Raw genomic sequence first — 25,304 nt, forward strand, 5'->3', positions numbered from 1 at the left:
CTTGTGACATATTCTAAAACTTGGTTAAGATTATTTATTCTAAATAATCTTTTGTTGAAAAGTCATTTTCGACCCCTATTGTCTCTAAATTGACTAGCCCGGATCTACGGGCGTTACAATTATCTCCCCCTTAGGATGATTACGTCCCGGAATCATCAACGAAACAGGGCTCAAATGATGACTCCATTTGTTATCTATTCATCCTAAGTCATAACTTCGATGTTTCTTCGAACGTGTATCTAACTCTTAGACTCCTTAACTACAGGCGGTGCTCGATCTTGCATACGCTCTCTATCTCACGTTAGACTCCAAATTATGACCTTCAAGTCACAATCTCGATCCTCACTGGATACGGACTTAAGATAAGTTCTTTTATTAATACAATGGACCGATGTGTCATATTCTAATGACCTCTCATCGTATGTTGCAATGCTCAGACTCAGGTCTCTTAGAGTCAAATTCCAGAACAGTCTATACCTTCTTTCATGTTCTAGTCACATCTAAAAAGGTAGCATCTCTAGCAACCATCTTCTTTTAACAACGAGCGCGATACTTCTATTGATCGCTTTGATTCCAATCGTTTGGTTTAAGTCGGACGCTACATCAAACTTGGTTCTCTGAACCGCGTAACATACTCATTGTAGTCGGACTCAATTCGATATGACCACTAGGGTCGGAATATCAACAATCGTCTTAGTCATTACCGAAACAATGGTAACAACACACTTGAATAAATCGAAATCAATTACTAGTTTCTTGGTAACCTTGTGACTTTCCCTGATCCAAGCGTGAGTCCTGTGCTTCCGGTAGTATATGCATCTACTACCTTTCACACCTACTCATACTCGTCCCAAGTATTGTCTCGCAGTTTTCCCAAGTTATTATCACAAAACAACAAACCATATGATTTATCTAGTAGAGTAATGGACTTAATGGATTAAGTCCTTTATAGGTTAAGTGAGAAAAACTTAACCCTAATTGTCATTTCATGTGAAAACCTATTTCACTTGGGCCTTAAGTTGGGCCTTTCCTTTGGGCTTTCGTAATTGGATTATTAATGGGCCATCCAAGAATAATCACATGGACTAGAATATGTTGATGGGATTAGGGTAAGGCCCATATGAGGGTTTGGGTGTAATTTGGAAAATTGGGTCGTAGATAGGTCATAGTTGGGCCTTGATGATTATACAATATTGGGCCATTGGAAATGCCAAATGTTTGGAGTGGAAAAAGTAGTTGGGCCTTTAATTATGACCATGTAAAGGTTTGGGCCTAATTTGGAAAATTAGGCCATATGTTGGGCTTTAGCTAATTACCGAACTATTAGGCTTTTGTAGTATCAGTTGGACCTTGGGCTTGGAACCCAATTATTAATTGGGTGATGTTTTCATATTAATAGGTCAGGAATTTGTCATCCAGCAGTTGGGATTGTGTCTACAGGACTTCAGCATTTTGAGGTGAGTTACCTCACTATACTAAGGGGTCTAAGGCACCAAGGTCGGCCCATTGGATATGTTATCCTAGCAGTGTTAGTATGTTGAGTATGAAGTTAGTGTTGCATGCTAGTGGTTATGCCAGTTGGGTAGATCTGTAGGACTACCTGTTTTGTTATATGATTATCGGCATGCCCAGTGGTTATGTTATATGTTGATATGTTATGTGAGATGGGTTGAGGTGATACTGCTCCGTAAGGTAACCAACAAACCCAGGAGCATTCCGATTACAGGCTAAGGGAGACGCGTACTATGGGCTCGATGACAATCTAGATGTGAGTTGTGGGCTCGGAAGGCAATCCAGACTCACACTGTGGGCCCAGGGGTAATCCAATCTATAAAGTTGTGGACCCATTGCATGTTGTATAGTTTGTTATGTTATGATATTCCTGACATGGTTATGTGGATTGTATGTATATCGGTATTTTGGGGGAACTCACTAAGCCTCGGGATTACAGTTTTAGTTTATTGCTTCAGGTACATACAATGATCGTAGGAAGCCAAAGGTGTGATCGTACAGCTCCTCTCCTTTTATGACTATGTTTCTGGGATACTCTAATATAGAATTGTTTTGAAAACAAATGGGTAATAACTGTTGGTTTCTAAATGTTTTAAAAAGTTTAAATTTGGCCTGATTTTATGGATGTTACATTTAATGAGTTACGATCCCCTGAAGTAGGGGTATCAAAGTTGAAAGATTTTCAACTTTATTTGTATTTTGTAATCTGTTAATCTTTTAAAAGATTCATATCTCATTTATTTCAAGTATAATTGACATTATATTTTGTTTAACATATATTTTAGAATATGTACTTGAGTTTAGGCTGTAAATGTTATCATTTTTTTGTTTCATATCCAATGAGTTATGGTCTCCCAAATGTGAGATTAAATCTAAAAGTTTTCAGCCTTTTAGATACTACTTAAAAGAGTTTCATATGCAACTAATGTTGTACCAGTACAATCCAATAGGTAGAAGAACCTGATAGATCAGAACCAGTATCGGAACTGGTATGCATCCACATGTTCGGCCTACATTCCACACTTTTCCCTCAAATAAGCTTGGTTCAAGAACCGGTTTCGGCCTGGTCCGGTCCAAATGCTCTCCTTTATCCTCATATCAATAAATATGGGACATTAAAAAACCCAATTAGCATGGAACAATATGTAAGTGTTTTTATTTCTTAAGACTAGGAAGATATTGCTCTTGATGCTTAAAATTGAAGTACATTGTTCTTTTTTCGCTTAAAGGCATAAGTATAATGTCGTTTTTTGCTTAGATTATAAATATATTAATATATTTAATCATATTTGTACTTGACATAATGCTTTGGTGTTTGAGCGTGCACAACAAGCTAAAGTCTCAGCCCTCTTGAGCAATCCAACCCGAGTATACGAGGAAGCCATGTTTGAAAATGTATTGGTTCATCGACGAGGACATGTAAAAGGCATTAGGCATAAAAATTTTAGAGTGATGAGTTCTATTACTTACTTTAAGGGGCACTCACATGTACTACACAAGTAAGTTATTTAACATACTTATCTAAAAAACCAATTTATTTAATTTCAAGTTATTTTGCTTTAAATTCTTATTAAATGATCGATGAATTCACACAGTTTATGTTGATAATTTGTTACAAACATTCGTAATTGGTAGCTTGGTTAATGCCCATACTTTGGTAGTTTAGTATTCTGGTAATTGTTAGTTTGATCATTAGTATTTGTTTAAGTGTAGTTTGATATATGTTGAAATTTTGGTAGTTTAGTAGTTTAATAGTTTGCTACTATGGTAATTGGTATTTTAGTTTATGTTAATACTTTGGACTAATTGTTAATTTGGTAATTTGTAGTTTTATTTATATTGAATTTTGATAGTTTAGTAGTTTGGTAGTTTGATTTTGCTAATTGGTACTTTATTTTATTTTGATACTTTAGTAGTGTAGTAGTTTGGTAATTGTTACTTTAGTAATTTGTAGTTTGATTTATGTTGAAATTTTGGTACTTTAGTAGTTTAATAGTTTTATCTTTCAAAATTGATATTTTAGTTTATGTTGATACTTTTATAGTTTTTTGTGTCTGGTAATTGTTAGATTGATATTTTGATAGTTAGTAGTTCGATATTTTTGTAATTCTATAATTTGGTTTATTTTCATTTGTTGCTCTTATAAGTTTATTGATATACTTATTTATTCGTAGCTAGATCCTCATGATGCTATTCTTAGTAACCCAACATCTAAAGCGAGACTTGTAGAAATGATTCGATCGTTGTCTACCCAAAATGATAATGGGGACAATAGTTATGGGAAACTATAATGAAACATATGAATAATTTTATGTTTCATAATTGTTGTTTTTATGTAACAAATAACTTTATCATATATTATGAATTTTACGGCACATAATTAATGCTTTTTCTATATAATTTGTTATTATTTTTCATTTACTATGTATTTTTGTTTTCCTGTATTATTAGTTTTTCTGCCTTTATGTAACAAATAACTTTATCATACATTATGAGTTTTAAAGTACATAATTAATGCTTTTGTTTAACTCTTTGGAGTGTTTGTGGATGCAGGTAGTTAAAGTTCTTTATGATCAGGATAGTGGGTTCAGATCTTTGGTCCCTTCTAGGACCAACTTTGGGTCGTGGGTTGCTATTCTGAAAGAGATTCATCAGTTGAGGGATCGGGGTCAGGATTTGGTTTCTCTTTACAAAATTAAAGTTGGTGATGGGAAGTACACAGATTTCTAGGATGGCATTTAGTTTTGAGATAGACCTTTTTCTATCACTTTTCAAAGGATTTACAGTTTGGATAAATCTAAGGAGGGGCTAGTGGTGTATCGTTTCATGTCGGCTTCTTTTAGTGATTTTATTTGTCGGCATCCTTATGGTGACGTGGAGGAAGAATATTGGCATGGTTTTATCTCCTTGATGCAGGAGGTACAACTTTCCAATCACCCGGATAGGTTAGGATGGTCTTTGGATACTTATGATGTTTTCTCTATTTCTTCGGCTAGGATTTTTTTTTTTTTGGATAGTGGCTCTTTTATACGGGATGGTCAACAAACCTTGTGGAATTCTTGGGTGCCAAGAAAAGTTAATATTTCTATGTAGAGGATCGTTCAAGGAGAATTCCTACTAGAGAAAGGTTGTCAGCTAGTGGAATAGAGGTGTAGTTCATTCTTTTTCCTATTTGTAACATCCAAAAATCACAAAAGATGTTAACTTTTCAAAACAATCCATTTCTTCCATAAAGTGTTTATAAAACCAATGTTTCAAAAGTATTATTCAAAATCAGAGTATCCCAAGATCCAATGTCATAAATATAGGAAGATGTGTACGATCACGCCTACACTTTCCCACGATCCTCTGGAGTACCCAAAACAACAAATTGAAACCGTAAGTATGAAGCCTCGCGAGTTTTCCCCAAAGTACCATCACATGAGATAACAACAATAGAATGCATACATGAGCATTTAGCATAACTGTATCGCGCTGCATGTATAGACTATCCGGACCACTCTCAAATCCTTTAACATGATTGGACTGCCGCACCGTCCTACAACTTATCTGGACTACTCTCCAGACCTTCAGCCTAACTGGACCGCCTTGCAGGCCTTCAATTTATCTGGACCGCCCTAGGTGTCTTGGCCTTTAGCACAAAGTAGGGCCAACTCAACCCAATGTAACATTCGGATTTTTAGGGACACTATTGTGTATGTTAATCTTGAGATTGAAGGAGGGACTCGATGAGCTGAGGGACCAACTCACCGAGTCAAGTCGAGTTGATCGTGTAGATTTAATGAGTGGACTCAACGAGTCAGAGGAGGAACTCGCCGAGTAGGTACTGGGCAGAGAAACCATAATTGTCCAGGTTTGTGACCTATTTAAAGGCCCTTATGGCCTTCATTTACGGCCACACTCTCTCTTGAGAGCCTGAGAGAAACCCTTAAATCGTTCTAACCTTGGTAAAGTGAGTGTATGATCATTTTGGGCAAAGGATGAAGAGCTTCATGATGGGGAACAAAGGAAGACAGTGGATCTGTTGTATTGAGTATTTCAGCTGCTAGAATAAGGTACAAAGTCCTCATCTTGCTCATTCCTTGTACTAGATCTCATTTTAGGAGTTTTAGGGCTTTGCTTCCATCCTTTTGAATCTATGAGTTGAATGAGACATGGTTTGAGGTTGGAAACCTCAGATCTGGACCGCCTAAGGTCCTTAATGTCTAGGTGTCCCAACTTTCATCGTTCAAATGAGGGTTGATGAGCTAAATCCTTCATGAAAGTCATATATTAGCATTTTGGAGCACTAACCTCGAGTATGAACGTAAAGATCGAAGCTTTACGTGATTATTGAGCCTTGGGATGATAGATCTATTGTTTGGAGTGATAGATCTGATTGAAATCGTTTGAATGAATATTTGGTCTTAATGAACTCGCCGAGTCAATGAGTCGACTCGACGAGTTGGTTAGGGTTTGTCCCGAAGAACTCAATCATGCGATAGCTCGACGATTTGGAGGTCAAGTCGACGAGCTGAGCTGGACTGTCACGAGACTTTTGAGGAAAATAAGTGGGCTTGACGAGTCGCAAGGGTGCACTTGGTGAGTCGGGTCAAACATGGACTGGTGACTCGAGTTTAACTTTTGTTGACTTTGGGGCTTTGGTCCACATGAGTAGTAGAGGCCATGGAGGGGTAAAATGGTCTTTTATCCACTTCAAAGAATTAAAGAGAGGAAGAATAGCCTTCGGTCTTTAGAGTGGTGATTAGAGTATCACTTAGAAATATTCATCCCTTGTGATTAGGCGGAGGCTAATTCGAGATTCGGGAGCGAGGTCCTTACTTGCTACTTGTCAGGTGAGTCTTCTCACTATACATTACCTAGAGTGGTATCTATGTGCAGACTAGAGGGTCTTATGTGTATATGTATGTTTGAGATTTATGGGCATTATTCAAAAGTATGCTATGTGTTATATAGACCGGACCATAGGGTCCAACGACTCATGAGGCCAAAGGGTACTCGATCAGACCGGATTGGAGGGTCTAACGATCCATACTGGACCGAAGGATCCAACAAGCTAGACCGGACCAGAGGGTCCAACGAGCTACGGGACTGGAGGGTCCCGTTGAGACATATTGACCGGAGGTTCATACCGAGTTATAGCCTTGAGTGTCTTATGCATTGTATGTGGTATTTTGGGGAATTCACTAAGTTTTGTGCTTACCGTGTATGTGTTATTGTTTCAGGTTTCTCAGGATCGCGGGACGGCACCGGCTTGATTGTACACACCAGAGAAAGAGTTACGAGGATCCTGGATTATTAATGAGATTTTTATATAATATGCTATGAAAAGTATGCAATTTTTAAATGAATTTTTTTTTTTGAAAATTTACGGTGTTACACCCAACAAACCATAACATATCAATATACACCATAATAGTCAATAGCTAGCAGATACGGTAGTCATACAGATCTAACAGATCACTACAACATAACAACATTCTATATACCAGGATACAGATCTAAGAGATCACTACAACATAGTGACATTTTATATACTAGGATACAAATCTAACAGATCACTACAACATAACAACATCTTATATACCATGATACAGATTTAACAGATCATTACAACATAGCAACATACAGTAAACTAGGATATCAATCTAGGGTTTGGGTTTCAAGAGAGGGTGTTGGAGAGGTGGAGGCTGAGAATGGAATGAGTTTGGGGGAGTTAAGGAGCTTAAATAGGGCTCTAACCATGAAAATAGGGTTTGGGTACTAATCGCGTACGCCCATGATACTCAATTTACACCCAGCGTACTAGGGATGCCCTAGTACGCCAGCATACACGTTGAGTACGCCCATCATACACAGCTTAACCCAAAACCATCCTAACTTCAAACGGTCATAACTTATTCGTTCTAACTCCATTTTCAACGTGCTTTATATCCACGGAAAGGTGTTGAAGAGCTCTACAATATTATCTAGTTATCTTGGACTAAAAGTTTCTCAAACAAAAATCCATATTACATGCAAGGACCCAACCTATGACTTTTCCCTTTCTACCCTTTGGCCCAGAACACAATTCAAGGGTAAAATCTCTTAACTATCATTACCTCCTTCCACAAGGACTAAACTTTTCCTTCTTAAGGCTCAAAACCTTACACAATCGACTTCCGATCCATGGCTCAGAAATGGTAGGAAACATGATTATACAATATTTGTGTTTCTCACATCAAGACAATAGATCATATTTGTGCAGGGTGTCTTGATTTGAGATCTATCTGGTTTCGGATTGCTTTTTGGTGGGATTTAGAGGTCTCAACAAATTTGTCCTTATCTTTTCTTACTTCTTGGTCGCATAAGGTTCCTCTTTTTTCAGAAATGAACTTCCCTGACGAGCGTTCTCGACTAACTTTCATTCACTGACTAATCTCTGATTGCAAACATGAGGCTTTGTCTTATACCCTGGAGTCAGTGCAGATGTACCTCCGTAGTCACGTAGTTGAATAATGTCATTATTTGAATATGGGTCAATAGGTTAGTTTTAAAAGGAAGGTAATTGATGTAGTGGTTGTTACCGCTTTTTGGATCATTTGGAGTTACAGAAATGCTACAATTTTTGGGATGGTTGTTCCAAAAAAATCAACTATTTTTGATGAAGTCGTTACTATTTTATTTTTTTATGGATTTCCAATATGTGTAACAAAAATACTTTGAACCGGGTTTTAGGTACAGAACCTAATCTCTATTTGCATTATTTTGTAATGTTTTTTTTAACTTCTTGCTAGTTTGCCTAATAATATATGCCTTTCCAAAAAATGGATGTTTTCGAGCCTTAGTTGGCTTTGTGTCATCAGGTGCAAGTGCAATTGCAATGACTAGCTTTGGCATAGGTAGAATGAGGTTCTAACTTCACGATTGTTTTTAACTTGCATTTTTCTTAAAATTTATTTTCTTGAGAAAATAAAAAAGTAAAGCTCAGGTAGTATAGAAAAACACAAAAAGTAGAGAAATGTCTCTTGTTGCCAAAAACTCAACAAATGGTGGATCATGTGAAGGTCTATCACAAAATGTATATATGTGTGGCTCCAGCTTTATCTTGTCAAATATATCATGTTTTTTTTTTCAACTGGCACAGAATTAGCATTTTGCAGATAGGGTTTGTCAATATATATTAGGGTTGTGTGGCTTCTTTTTTGCCTTTAAACTTCTTCGTTGGTTGATATATAACGCATACAAAACACCGAAAACACACACCGATATACATATATAACTTATGCATATTCTCATGTTTCTTGAACTCATCTGAATGCATTAACCAGCTGCAACCAAAGAGTGTGTGCACACCCCCCTTTAAGTCCAAATTACTTTCTGGTTCTAAAAAGTGGAGTTTACTCGACGATCCTTTGTATTTTTTTTTTTTTTTCTGTGTTCACATCGATCGATATATAGATGACTCCGATTTTCTTAAACTCGACGTCTAACGATCATTACAATGAGCACCAATTCTTTAGCCCTAGCGATCAGCACATTGAGCACCAGTTCTTGAGCCCTAATTCTCAAGCTTCTTCTTCTTCGAACTCTCTCACTTGCCATCTTTTCTTCAATCCTAATGATCAAGATGGTGTTTTTGATAGAGAATCACATCCATCACAACTTGAGGTAACAGAAATGGGGTTGATTTTTCATGAAATATAAATGGTGTTTTCTTGGATTTTTATGCAATTCACAAATCAAGAATCTTCTTCATTCCAAGTTTCTTGAACAGTTCTTTGTTGACTTGAAAAGGGGTTTTCTTGGCTTTTTGTGCAATTTCCAAAACAATAATCTTTTCAGTTCAAGGTTTTCTGATCTGTTTCTTGATGCTATGTATGTAGGGTGATAACTTTGGATCACAAGCATACGATAATCTTCATGTAGAGAATCGAGATGAGGGAGACAAGAACATCGGTGGGCTTAAATTTTCGTTATGGAAGAGGGAAACTTATGATCATATGAATGACGAAAATCAAGTGAAGTGGATGTCTTCGAAGATGCGAGTAATGCTTAAGATGAAGAAGTCCGATCCAGTGAAGCTAAACACCTTACTGAAGCTTGAAGATCATCAAGATCATAAAGAAGTGGCATCGTCTCCATTAATGGAAGAAAATGCTAACTCAAACTCTTCCAATAGTAATTCGTCAAACAACAATACCACTATCCCAGTTAGGGTTTGCTCTGACTGCAACACCACCAAGACTCCTCTATGGCGTAGCGGACCTCGAGGTCCTAAGGTATGCTCAAGTTCTTACACCACAATTAAAAATCGATGAGATGTTATGATTTTATACTAGACCCTTTTATCACCTTTTCTCTTTATTTAAACTAAGTAACGTGATTTTTCATATTCTTTCTTGTTCAGTCACTCTGCAATGCATGTGGAATCCGGCAACGGAAAGCCAGGAAAGCATTGGCCGCGGCCGCCGCAGCAGCGGCAGAAACTGGAAAAGTTGTTTTTGATGATAAACCAACCTCATTGAAAGCTACAAAAGTTCTGCATAAAGATCATAAGAAACCAAACAACGGTTACATTACAAAGTACAAGAAACGACAATACTCGGAGCAAATAAGCACAAATCCATCGCCATCTTCGTCTACTCCAACACGAAAGAACTGTGTTGAAGAATTCTTAGTAAGCTTAAACAAAAACTTAACGTTTCATCGAGTGTTTCCACAAGATGAGAAGGAAGCTGCAATTCTGTTGATGGCACTTTCTTGTGGCTACGTTCATGAATAGATTGAGTTTCTTTTTTTTTTTTAATTCATCGGGAGTAATTTTGTTTAATTTATGTTTTTCCAAGTGAGCTATAGCTATTCAGAATTTTAATATGTATTTTTCAATTAGCTAAAATAGGGTTAATCATAGTTGTGTGATAAGATCTTTGAGAGATTTAATAATAATTCCAACAGATGGAATAGTAAAAAATTAGTGTGTGTAAACCATCTGTTCGGTAAGAATATGATAATCAAATCGCTGATGGATCAAGTTATTTAATTGTTTTAATATATTTACATATTTAGTTACAGTGATGGTTTAAACTTTAAATCACATCCGAAATAATTAAACTTCAATATATTTTATTGACGCGTTTTTTTACACTATACAATATCAACCCAAAATTGCTGGTGGATCAAGTTATTTAATTGTTTTAATATATTTACATATTTAGTTACAGTGACGGTTTAAATCACGTCCAAAATAATGAAACTTCAATATATCTTATTAACACATTCTTTTACACTATATAGAGGACAATATCAACCTTAATTAATTAGGGTGTTTGTGGTGCACTATTGTGTCGTTTAATTAAAATCAAAACCACACCAAATGGTTTGGTCTTTTTAAAAACTTCACGGTAAAAGTTCTAAATTGCATTATAAAATATGGCTTGATGAGAACTATTTGAAAAACAGTTCAGATTAATATTTGTATATAATTGTTCACTTTAAGATTTTTATAGTTTATTGAGAATACTATACACCATCTATCCACATAGCCAAATATATGATGGTCAAAAAACTTTAAATATGTTACATGTTAACCAAATCAAATACCTAAAAAAATATAGGGAGGATTCCAAGGTTATGTGATTTTTATAATTTCAACAATGCAACATTAAATACATCATGATCGTCATCACTTTAAGATTTTTATAGTTTATTGAGAATACTATACACCATCTATCCACATAGCCAAATATATGATGGTCAAAAAACTTTAAATATGTTACATGTTAACAACCAAATCAAATACCTAAAAAAATATAGGGAGGATTCCAAGGTTATGTGATTTTTATAATTTCAACAATGCAACATTAAATACATCATGATCGTCATCAAACTTGGAGGAACATAGCAAAACGAATCCAAAAATTAAATGAACAAAGCAAAATGATATGATTAAAACCAATCTTGAAACCTATGTTTATCAAGAAACACATGTTTATCTATGAACATATGTTCATAAATGAACAATGCTCATATATATATATATATATATATATATATATATATATATATATATATATATATATATATATATATATATATATATATATATATATATATATATATATATATATATATATATATAAATAAAAAATACTTGTCAAAAATACTAAAACATTACATATCAATTTATATTAATATATTAACATATGTTCAAGATCGAACATAAATTATAATGGATGCATCAATGACATGAGATTTGCTTCATGAATGTAAAATCATATTCATATGAACAATTATATGTAAAGAAAAGTAAATAACTTACTTTGAAGAAATTAACCAACATATGCTTGTTTATCATATTATTTCTCTCTTACTTTTAGATATTGCAAAAACAACATGGAATTGCAATTACAAAATCAAAAACTCATTTTCCGTGTGCTGTTATCCCATAAAAACAACACAATTGAAGATTTGAAGTTCTATATCCTTCTCTTGACCATTCTTTCAACACTAATTACATCAATTATGTTGTGTCGTTTATATAGAAACAATTGACGGGTGAAGACCGCTCATTCATTGATCTTTATTATAAGACACATTTTACTGTCGGATTAAAGAAAATATATTTTGGGGGAGACAAAGAGGTGTCAGTGGATTTTGTGAATGAGACATCTAGGGTGGCAATCGTAAGTTGTCTTTATCTTTTTATATATTTACTAATATTAGTTTTTACTTTTTAGTACAATAACAAAAGCTTTCTTTTGGTATATTGTAGGAATCATATATCAAAGCCCTATCTCAAAAATATGGTGATGATCCGACTCAACATAATGTGAATGATCCTGAATTGTGGACCCAAACACAATTGGTTAGGAAAGGCGGGAAACAAAAAGGTCTTATCTATGGGGTAGGATACTCGGATCGTCACTTTCTGATGACGTCTGCATATTCTTATGAGTCAACTTCAGCTTCTGCGAACTTTGCAAAGTCACAACAGGAGATACTATTATTTACATAATATATTATAGAGAAAAAATAAGTAAAGAGGTACCTAATATGGCTGAAAATAAATATGTTCATACTGGTAAGGTACATTGTTGTTATTGGTGAAAATTGAAATATGTTGCCATTATTAATATTAGGTAAAGTGTATGGTTGAAAATGATACTATGTTGCTATTATTAAATTAGGTAAAACATAATGCTATAATGGATGAAAATTATAGTATGTTGCTATTATTGATATTTGGTAAAGTAAATTGTTGTTATTGATAATAACTTAAGTACATTGATATTATGGATTGGAAATGTGAAGTACAATGGTATAATGGATAAAAATTTAGTATGTTATTATTATGCATGTTAAAAGTTATTATTATGGATATTAAAAACAATGTACATTGTTATTATGAATGGTATGTTTTTATATTGAATTAAAAGTAAAATACATTGCTATCATGGTTTAAAGTTGAATTACATTTACTAACTGCATGTGTTTGTCTTGCTATATTTAGGTAAATGAGTTGCAACAACAAATGTCACACATGCAACAAAACATGGATGAAAAGCAAAGTGAAATTAATTTGCAAATGCAACAAATCCGACATGAAATGGAATTGCAAGTGCAACGACAATTGGCGGCCTTTATGAAACAAATCAATCCATCCGGTAATCCACCAAGTAGTTCTTAGTTTTTATTTTAGAACACTAAATTAATGTTATGTTATTGACTAGTTCTTAGCTTTTGTAATGGTATTGTAATGGTATTTTGAGTATTTGAATGTAAGAATGGTATGTTAGGGACTATTTTAATGGTAATGAATATAATGATATTTGACTATTATTTTAATTATTTATTTGGTTTTTTAGCAGAAAATTCGGATATTTTTTAAATTATAAATTTAATATAGCAATAGATTTTTGACTGAATTGTAGGAAATAAATATTCTGTAATAATTATAAATTTAATATAGCAATAAAAATTGGTAAAAAAATCATAGAAAATTTGTAGGAAATAAATATTCAGTTGGCATTTTGTAGGAAATAAAATCCAATAAAATATATAGGTATTCTGTAGGAAAAGATGTTGGTAGATAATTTGTAGGTAAAGTAGTTGGTAGGTATTATGTAGGAAAATCAATTGGTAGTTATTTTGTAAGAAATGTTGTTGGTAGGTAATTTGTAGGTAAAGTAGTTGGCAGGTATTTTGTAAGAAAAGCATTTCGTACGAAAATAATCCGTATGTATTTTGTAGGAGTTTCGTAGCTAAATAACCCGTAGGTAATATGTAAATACTCCGTAGTTAACATGTTTCGCAGGTATTTCGTAGTTAAATTTGTAATAGAATATTCCGTAGGAAATGAGTAGAAATGTATGTGGCTAATTTGTAGGAAAAAATTACCCACGAGGGCTTTTCCTACAACCCGTTTTTTGTAGGAAATATGTAGGGATAGCCTTGTTCCTACGGATTTCCTACCAATTCTGTTGTAGGTAATTACTTAGCTTTCTAGTAGTGGTTGTTATCCTATAAAAACAACACAATTGAAGTTCTATCTCCTTCTCTTGGCCATTTTTTACTAGTGATGACCACCGGCTTCTCATGGATTTTCTTGATCAATGTCTTGGTGAGAAAGAACTTGACTATGTGACGACACATCTTTTTCCTAAAAACTATATATTTCTGATGGTATTTAGCAACCATGTGATAGATTGATTTCCACAATACAATTTCTATTATCCAACAGAGCTGAATATGGTTTCATCCCTTTCGAACAATGTTATTATTGCCAATAAAATCGATCAGCTAAGCTATATGTATTTCTCGTTCTTCCTATCTCTAGTAATAAACCAACGAAAAGTATTGGGTCTCTCTCTTTCTCATGTTTAATATCTACATATGTTTATATATGAACATATATTCACCCATAAACTTATGAAGCAAAAGTGGAGTTTTATTCTTTATAGGGAAAATGACTTAATAGGGTAAGAAAGTATAAGAAATGTTCAAAAATTACCATTAAGATTTTATAAATACCATTGTATTATTGCATTTGTATATATATTACCATCCAACTAACCTATTTCTTCAAATCAAACCTTATATAACCGATTCTAGTAGGTAAAGTGTAAAATATACCCGGTTACACAAAACTCAAGGTAACTTGAATTACATGGATTTTAGGAACTATTACATGGATTTTTCTATTTTTATTCCATATCAGATCGAAAGGTGTGTGAATGTTAGGGTATCATCAATAAGGCTTTTTATTTGATCATACATCACCAATGGTAGCAAGAGTGCTTGAACGAAAGGTTTTAGAGGAAAGCCAGTTGATTTTGAAATTATCAACAGTCTGATAGCAAGTCTTTTAGTGATGGATGGATCGAGTAACACTCTTTGGCAAGTCTTGTTTGAAGGTTTGAAGATATGGACTTCTTTATGTGATTGTTGTAAGCCTGGGGATTGATCCTTGTAGGGGTTCCATAATTGAACCAGAACGACACCTAATTTGTGAAATATCAACACATCTCATGGTAATAAAGCTCTAAATCAAGATGATTGCATCCGGGTGGGACTCAGCTTACTAGATACTTTTCATTCGATTCTCAGTTGCTTCTTTGATGAGTTGGTTCTCTCTAAGCCTCCGTGAAGGTCCCAACTGTCATCTCCCACTACCTCTGGCTCAACCCAAATCAGCTAGTCAACCCCTGTAAAAGAAAAACCAAGTAAAAATTACAGAACCAATAATCTTTATTTTCTTCATGTTTTTCAAGATTATATTTTTATCTTCCTTTTCTCTTATCTTTAGGTTTATAGATGTAGTTTTGACAATCCCAAAAGGATCCTTGTTATGGACATGTGGAATGAAGGTCATTTATGATATATAGGGTGGGTGTGAAGGCCAGTTTTCTAAAAGTTTAGCATAGTAAAGTCGACAACCCTATTTATGAACTTGGAAAAAGAATTTAAGGGGATTTACTGGTAGGAACAGTAGATCGCATTTTGTTAGGAAATTACCCTATCAAAAAGTACACCACAATGCAAAGTTGCTACAAGGAGTTCTCAACAAGCTTGCATATGTTATGCTGATGTGGATTGGAGCCTAGGATGAGCTTAATCTATATGGTCAACTTGCTAATGGATTCAGAAATAATGGTGAATATGTTTGAAAATTTTGTTTTCTGGATCCACATGAAATCTGTGATAATTTTCTATGGTAGTACCCATGTTTTTATCACAAGAATGGCCATTTGTGTCCTATTAAAAGTTAGTTCTTTTAGTTATACCTAGAAACATACTTGTCAGCTAATAAGCAATAAGTATAGCAAGTGAACAAGTTACCTATCGCAACAGGTTGCATAAGGTGTGATTTGAAAAAAGGGAAAATGACTCTTGAGGGTAATTAACTGTTGCGTTTGTTCTCATTTGGTCCCTTTCCCTTTTTTGTACTCATATACCATCAAACTTGTTGTTTGTGTTCACCATAACCCTTTTTCACCAACTTTTGACCTATGATAGTCGGTCAAAGGGTTATGGTGAACGCAAACAACAATTTTGATGGTATATTTAGTACAAAAAAAGGAAAGGGACCAAATGAGGACAACTGCAACAATTGGTTACCCTCCCGATTCATTTTCCCTTTACTTATTTACAGCAAATCCCACGTCATCTCCTGCTGATATTAATGACTTTATGAGATTCATTGATGCTTCTCTTCAAAACATAACCCACGAAAGAACATTATTCATACATGTATAACTTTGTAATGCACTTGAATATTTATTAGGGGAATCTTGACTAAGCAGATACATTTCATGATGACATTTACATTTCCAATCAAATGAATTATCGTATCATGCATTCTAGACAAGTCTACAAACAAGTGGAATCACGAGTGTTGTGATTTTTTAGTTTACTTAGCTTTAAGATCGAATTCATGGGATAGGATACAACATAATTATGTACAATATCATGCAGCTTTTGTAGACACATTACCCTAATATACCTTGAGGTAAGATACAACACCGTTATGTACAATATCATGCACTTTTGTTATTTGCGTTCACCATAACCCTTTGACCGGATATCACATGTCAAAAGATCGTCAAAAGGGTTATGGTGAACACAAACACTAAGTTCGATGGTATATTGAGTACAAAAAAACGAAAAGGGACCAAATAAAAACAAACACAACAGTTAGTTACCCTCAAGAGTCATTTTCCCTTTGAAAAAATAGCTTTGTTGGATGGTAATATGTGTGCAAAGACAATAGTACATTGGTATTTGGTGTTGACAAAACTTTAATGGTATCTTTTGAACCATTTTCAAATTTTCTTACCTTATTAAATCATTTTCCCTACTTTATATAGCCACCCATTTTTATCTATCAACGAAACCATCTAGCCATTCTGGTTCAAAATTCATCTTTCTTTAAAAGATGCACCATCTTTGATGCTTCTTAAATTCATTCCCCTTGTATTGGTTTCTAGGGTTTTATATCTCCCACTATTGTTGATTTTGACCACATACAAGATTTCATCTGTTGTGGTTAAAGGTGCGACAAGGTTCTTGGTGATTTCTTTTTCTCGTGTTTCTCCTTATGATCATAGTGTTTAAATCCCCTCCCCCACTGCTTGATTGGATAAATTGGAAAGAGATGTAGAAATCTCGTTATGCCCTTTATTGTTTGTGATTCTTGTATATTTTTCTTGTTGCCTTATTTTTAGTCTAATCACTAGATATAGTTATCTGATGGTAACCAATATGTTAAATCTAGTTTTAAATTTATAGGCCGATTTCATCAATGTTAGGGACTATTTACACAAATGGGCAAGTATAGTGAGTTATTTATTAGTATAGACTTATAAAGATCGGGTTGTCGAACACTAAGGTAACGAGTATGATTCATTTCAGAAAAACTAGTTATTAGGTAAATTAAAGACACCAAAATAAAAGAGGAATTTAATAAACTAAGAACAATATTGAACAAAAGCAAATAAAAGCGAAGATGAAAATTTGATTCATAAATAGATAATTAAAGGTACTTCTTCTTATACTCGATTACATCCTTCGGTTATGCTTTATCTCTATGTTCTGCAATGAATATTAGTCGTTATACACTAGTTCCTATGTTGATTTATTCCCTTGGTCCGCTCAAAAATCCTAATGATGATAAGAATAATTAACTCAATGGTCTTGATATTAGTTCATCCTTATTACTAGTATTCAGTTCGTATCCTAGAAGATTTAAACTGGTAATTGATCTAGCGTGATAATTTATTAGTGATTAACAAATTAATAGAAACTTGTAGAACTTAAAGGTTTTAAGTGTAAAGATTTGAAAATAAAATCTTATAAACAATTACTTAATGACCACATAATTATCCACTAATGTTTCTAAACCCTCCTTATAAATAGAGGTGCCCAAAACCGGATTTGAGGCCAATCTCAAAAACCCTAAATCCGGTTGCCTTTTACCCTCCCTCAAAATTTTGAAAATCCTCTCGTCACAAAGTGAAACCTCTTTAGTTGTGACACATCAATCGATCAAAACCCTAATTGTTTAGGATTTGTGGTGTTCAAGAGTGTTCACCAGCAAATGATTTGTCAAGGTTGTTTTCATGTTCTTTGGGTGTCACTACGAAAGAGGAATCCAACTTTAGATTATAATCATCCATTCTATTGGCTAGAACATGCAAGATAAAGGCTACAAATGTTTTTATTCTTTAAACTACTATGGTTTTTTTATGGAAATAGTGTTCAAGGCCATTAGTTGTTTTGGTAATATCTCTAATAATAGCAGTGTCCTTTTGGGTTCGCCTCATATGTAACATCCCAAATTTTCCAAATAAAATTTTCATTTTTAAATCCCCAAAACATTCCTATAAATATAAATTTTCTTTAACATCTGTTTTCAAAATTCATAACATCAAACATTCTATTCAATATATCAGAGTGTCTCAAAATAAAATTGTTGGAGAGAGTACATACCGCACCATCAAGTCGGCACCTTACCCTTAGGCTCTGAAGTACTTAAAACAAACACAATCCACATAATCCATAATAGCTCTATAAGCTACACATAATAAATAAGTCATGCATATAAACATATAAGGATGCCATGGAAACCATCCAAGGTCTTATACCAAGTGCCACTGGGAACCCCACGTGGTCTTAACTATCAGCCATGTGACCCCCCCCCCCCCCACACACACACACACGTTCTTTGTGAGCTGCCATTGGAACCCCCAAGTGATCTTGACTACCTGACCTGGGAACCTCCACATGGTCTACACTAACCATAGAAATAACATACGAACAAAACATGTAAACATATTAGGAAGTCATGGAAACCCTCCAAGGACTTATACCAAATGCCATAGGAACCTCCTCCTGGTCTTAATATACTGCCACGTGAACCCCCCAGGGACTTCCATACAAATGTCATAGTGACATATCACATAATCAACTAACAATCTGTATATCATGAAATGGGTCGACCTTGGTGCCTTGGACCTGTTGGTATGGTAAGAAAACTGACCTCTCTAAAAATGTTGAACTGATAAAATAAGTCCCTACTTGCAGCTCCAACTCAAATATCTACAACCATCATGTGATTAACTTGTCAAAATCCTGAAACACCAAAATACCCATATATTCCAACTTGGTCAAACATGGTAAAAGTCAAGGTCAACAGTCCATGTTGACCCCAACTCGTCGAGTTCCTTCAGAGTTCAGAAAAATGAAAACTCGAGTCAACTCACTGAGTTACCTGAGTAACTCGTCTAGTTCTTCAGTGTCCAGGAGACCGAAAACTCAATTCAACTCGTGGACTCATCTCACCCACTTGCCGAATTCACTCAGAATCCAGAAGGCGGGTAAACCCTGCCTAACTCGTCGAGTTGGCTATGCAACTCGTCGAGTTCCTTCAGCCCTTTTCATGTTCAGTCCTTTTTGAGTTTAATCCAAAGCTCCAACTATAGATCCAGTCCCCTAGGGTGTAGTTACCACGTAAAGTTGCCAACTTTACGTGCATGCAAGGCCTCAAGAGGCTAAAACCCTCAAAAAGAGGTTTAGGGAATGGAGAAAGGCCAAAGCTTGATAAAGCTTGAATCTTTAGGCCCAAGGATGCCTAAGGTGTCCAGATCTGAAGTCACAACTTCAAATCATGTCCAATCTCCAAAAGTGACTCCAAAATGGGTTAAAATGCACTAAACTCCCATAGGAGGAGATGTAAGAAACAAGAGGTCAAGATAAAGACGTTTTACCTCCAAATGGTTGCTAACGGTGGGTAGATGTCGGATCTATAGCCTCCTCCTCACTTTAATCCCTTCAAACTTCAAGTTTCTTTCCAATGAGCACAAGATTCACTCTCCAAAGCTCACACACACTCAAGAATGCACTAAAGAACTGCTAGGGTTTCTCTCTGTATAGTAAGGACAATAAGAGAGGCCACAAATGAGCCATAAGTTACTTAAATAGGGTACAAACCCCTGAAAATTAGGGTTTCCCTTTACAGCGTCTACTCGTCGAGTTGGGGCCTTCCAACTCGTCGAGTAGATCCTAAGTCTTGCGTCCAAAATGATCTCTACTCGACGAGTTGGAGCTCCCCAACTCATCCAGTTCCAATCTAAAACCCTAAAATCATGAAAAGTAACTGATACCTGAAACGAGAATTAATAATCTCCCACACTTGAACTATACTTCGTCCTCGAAGTCTGTTGATGCGAACAAATCCGGGTAGTGCTCTTACATCTAATCCTCCAGCTCCCATATCCATTCAGAGCCCCTTCGGTGCTGCCATTGCACCTTCACTAGCTTCACCTCTTTATTAGGAAGTACCGTAACTTTCCTATAAAAGATTGTAATGGGCCTCTCAATGTAGTTCAGGCTCTCATCTACATGAATGTCATCCAAATATATAACCACAGCCTCGTCTGTGACACACTTCCGAACCTGAGACACATGGAAGGTGTTGTGAATCTGGCTAAGCTCGTCCGGCAGATCCAAACGGTAAGCCACCTTGCCCACCCGGGTGATAATCCTAAATGGACCAATATATCGGGTCCCTAACTTGACCCTCTTCCGGAACCGAATGACACCCTTCCATGATGATACCTTCATCAAGATGAAGTCTCCCACCTGGAACTCAAGATCCGAGTGATGTCGGTCACCATAGCTCTTCTGACGGCTCTGCGTGACTCGCAGCCTGTCGCGCACCTGTTGGATCAACTCGGTAGTCTTAAGCACCACATCGGTGCTTCCCATGACTTAATGCCCAACTTCACCCCAGCAAACTAGGGTTCTACACCTCCGTTCATAAAACATCTCAAACAGGGGTTGGTCGATACTAGCATGATAACTATTGTTATATGAAAACTCTGCTACTGGGAAGTATATATCCCAACTCCCTCCAAAGTCCATTACACATGCCCGTAGCATGTCCTCGAGCATTTGAATTGCCACTCGCTCTGGCCATCCATCTGAGGGTGGTATGCAGTGTTGAAGTGTAACTGAGTTCCCAACTCTTCATGGAACTTCTGCCAAAACCTAGATGTAAATTGAACATCCCATTCAGATATAGCTGAAACTGGCACCCCATGTCTAACCACCACCTCTTGCACATAAATATCTGCTAATTTTTCAGTAGAGATACTCCTGGAGATCGGAATAAAATGGACGCTCTTCGTTAATCTATCCACGATAACCCGTATGGCATCCACACCTCTCGTTGTCCTCAGTAACATCATGATGAAGTCTATAGTGATCTCTTCTCACTTCCACATAGGAATGGGTAGCGGCTGCAGCTTGCCATGAGGCCGTTGATGTTCGGCCTTGACCTTCCTACAGGTCAAGCACCGCTCCACAAACCAGGCGATCTCATGCTTCCTGCAGGGCCACCAGTAGCTTAATCTCATATCTCTACACAGTTTTTTAGCCCCTAAATGTATAGAGAACTTGGACTTGTGTGCCGCATCCAATATCTTCTGTCTCACTTCCCCAGATGCTGGAACCCACACTCGGCCACACTGTATCAAAATACCTCGACCATCCTGAACAAACAAGGGAATCTAACCCTGAATCCGCTCTAACATCCAATTTTCTCTCCTCAAACCTTCCACTTGAGCCTTCTTAATCATATCTAACAGTGGAGAGACCACTGTCATCCTCAAACAAACGTTTCCGATTGGACAACCCGCCACCTTGCAGCTCAAAGCATCGGCCACCACATTAGCCTTCCTTAGATGGTACAATATCTCATAGTTATAATCTTTTAGTACATCCAACCACCTCCTCTATCACATATTGAGGTTCTGCTGATCCATCAAATACTTCAAACTTTCGTGGTCAGTAAAAATGGTGCACCGCACTCCGTACAAGTAACGCCTCTAGATTTTTAGAGCAAATACCACTTCCCCCAATTCCAAGGTCGTGAGTGGGGTAATTCGCCTCATGAGGCTTCAACTGCCTAGAGGCGTACATGATCACATGCCCCCTCTACATCAGTACCCCCTAACCCCAAGATCGATGCATCACAATATACTACCAAGTCATCCAGTTCTCGAGTAGTACCAAAATTAGGGCCTCACATAACCTCTATCTCAAGGTCTCGAAAGCCAACTGTTGTTCCGAGCCCCACCGGAAAGTCACATTCTTCTTGTGTAAAGGGGTCAATGGTACGGAGCTATTGGAAAATTTTTGGATGAATCTACGATAGTACCCTGATAGACCCAAGAAGCTACGTATCTCAGATGCATTCTTTAGTACTTCCCACTGTATCACCGTCTCAACCTTGGGTGGATCAACCGAAATGGCCTCCTGGTTGATGATGTGCCCCAAAAACTACACCTCTCACAACTAAAAATCACACTTTGAGAAATTAGCATAAAGCCTTTCCATTCTTAGTGTCTCCAATGCCCCCCTCAGATGCAGCTCATGTTGCTCCTTGGTCTTCGAATAGACCAGGATATCATCAATGAAAATGATCCCCGTCCGATCCTGTAACATCCCAAGTTTTGACATTTGTAGTCCCTGGGAATGGAAGAGTGAAGTCATGAAGAGCCTAAGGGCTAGATTGTAATTTTGGGGTTGGGAGGAGTACGTTGGGCATAATCTTGTGTACACTGGGCGTACTCATAAAAGATGGAAACCATAATAATTGGAGTTAGGGGCTATATAAGCATCCTTATGGACCATTCCCTCTCATCACTCTCAGCCTCCATCTTTCAAAACGTTCCAAAACCCTAGTCCTTGTGAGAGAGTGTGATTTGGTGGGTATTTTGAGTTCTTGAAAGTGGAATTCATTGCATCAAGGAGTTGGAGAAGAAGTAAGTTGTGTTGTACCCTAGAAGCTCCAGAAGGTAAAAAGCTTTAATCTTTATGTTTGTATAACATAGATCTAGCCATTTTAGCATTTTAGAATCACTTCTTATCCCAAAAGTACCAAGATGATGTATGTTGTGTTTTGGACGAAATAATCTATCCTTCTAGACTCTTGGAGGGGTGTTGAGTGTTAAAAATGAGGTCCCAATTGATGGGTTTTGGTCATAAGACATCCTATGTGCTCATACAAACCCTAATGCTTGGATCTAGGTTTCTTTATTGTACATGCTTTGAATCCAAGACTATAAACCCTAATTCTAGCATACAAGTAATCATATTAATATGTAATTAGGTTTAAGAACATACCTTGATTGTTATGTAGCAATAACAATCCCAATTCCACCTTGGATTGACTTTGGAATACTTAGAGTCACAAGTGTCACTCCTCTAATGGCTCACAAACACCATAAGCAAATGGAGAAGGTATAAAGAGAGAGGTGAGAGGTTAGAACTCGTATCTAGGACCTCTTGGGAAGGGATACACGAATTCATGACCCTAGGGGTGTTTATATAGGTGTAGAGATAGGGTTTCAGTCATTATCCTTATCTAGTTGATTATCCATTAAGCAACCAACAAGATAATCCTTGAATCCTTATCATACTCGAATTCTAAGGCTTTCCAACCTTAAATTCGTCCACCATATAAATAAGATAATCCTTACCTTATTTTGTAACTATCACATAATTACAAATCAGCCCCTCTAGTTTAATTAATTACATTTGATCACAAAACTAATTCTTAATTAATTATTGACCAATATTAATTAAACAAATATGATTTCTCCTTTAATATATTATTCTTATAACATATTAATAAATCATATTATCCTCTCTCTCTCTCTTTATTCATTTCTCCAATCAAGTTGCTTTGGTGAAGGCAACCCAAAAGGACCATGCACCATCGGGTCAAGTACATACCAAAATAGTTATGGACTTAGACACTAATCCAACAGTCTCCCACTTGGATAAGTCTAACAACTATTATGCGTATGACTTCAGATCCCGATCTGCAATCGTAGCTTTCCAAAGCCGCTGTCAACTCTGATCATATCAGATACGCGTGTCCTTAGATAAGGGATCATATATTCCTTCATTCTAGATATCGTATGAGATATGATTTCAAATCATTCTCTTTGTACTATATCTCGATTTCCGATTTATGACGACAGACTAATTGAACAAATCAAATTAGCCCTAGCCCGGCCGAGCATTTACGTATGTCATCACTAAACCATCGAGGGGCCCAAAGATATCGCTTTTATCCTACTTTGGATAAGAGGAATGGATAAACTTTGATACAATGCTCGCTTGCACTCACTCACCGAATTACACACAACAATATGTTTTATAACACCAAGTTACTGGTGCATTTACATATTATCAATGTGCAACCAATTCGCAAGATACAACTCACACATCTCGGTTTCAAGAATATAAGATGTTATCGTCTCACTAATCACTCGAGATAGTGATCCAAGTGAGCGTGGGTTTAATCCAATGCTCAAATCATATTCATAAGCACTCATGAACATTGCAGCAAACATTTGATTATGTCTAATACTCTTTTAGACAATCCACACACCAATTCATGACAGTCTTCATTCATATCTACTTCCAACATATGAACGACTGTGGCCCGTTTGAATAATTCGATTATTCTTAATAAACTCAATTATTCTGGAAGTCAAAACATGCAAGGTGAAACACAAGAATAATACTAATCCCATATGGCCTCAAACCTTTGAGTATAAACAAAACACGTTTTATTTATCACCATATCGATTACTCATTATTTGTCGTTTCGGGTAATCAACTTCTTACTTGAATTCGAACACTTGTCCCATGCTCCTAGCATGCACACAATGTTTACCTATGGTTCTTACTTTTGTGAAATAGACAAATTGAACACGTTTCCAATCATTCTCATTTCACAACTCCAAATCCATTTTCTTAAGTGTAAGAATATCAAATTCTTGTTACTTATAGAATATACTAGATTCTAACACTTTATGCAACGATCCTTTTGTAATGTCACTGCACCAAAGTCTCAAAGACTATTGCCAATGATATTACAAATTCCTCTATCGGAGATTGTTACAAGACAATTCCTTAGATATGATGTCTCTCACTCAAAGTACATTCCTTTGAACATCCTTTTGCATAAAAGTTTCTAATCTAGACATAGATTTTCAATATTTACTTCCCAATATGGACACACTTCCATATTTTCCATATGACAACTAATTTCTTAATAGAATCTTATCTATTCGTAATGATGTCGATATTGTCCATCCAATATGGAAACATTTCCATAATTTCCAATACTATACTTCCAACTACTCACAAGCGACCAATTCTCGTCGAACTTCGAATCGTCCTTTGATAGTTGTTTAATTATTTTAGTCAGAACCAATTCTAGTCCCTTTTCCCTC

At 36.0% G+C, this 25,304-nt stretch overlaps 1 protein-coding gene across 1 annotated transcript; it reads left to right on the forward strand.

Annotated features, from left to right (window-relative positions):
- The first annotated feature begins 8,642 nt into the window (after positions 1 to 8,642).
- On the forward strand, positions 8,643 to 10,543 carry LOC145006052 (uncharacterized). The gene is made up of 3 exons (XM_078965142.1): positions 8,643 to 9,162; positions 9,378 to 9,773; positions 9,902 to 10,543. Exons 1-3 carry the CDS (start codon positions 8,953 to 8,955, stop codon positions 10,274 to 10,276), a joined length of 981 nt encoding a protein of 326 aa, XP_078821268.1. The 5' UTR covers positions 8,643 to 8,952; the 3' UTR covers positions 10,277 to 10,543.
- The last annotated feature ends 14,761 nt before the right edge of the window (positions 10,544 to 25,304 follow it).

The sequence above is a fragment of the Lactuca saligna genome, chromosome 7 (genome assembly GCF_052625555.1).
Source record: "Lactuca saligna cultivar CGN05327 chromosome 7, ASM5262555v1, whole genome shotgun sequence".
NCBI lineage: Eukaryota > Viridiplantae > Streptophyta > Magnoliopsida > Asterales > Asteraceae > Lactuca > Lactuca saligna.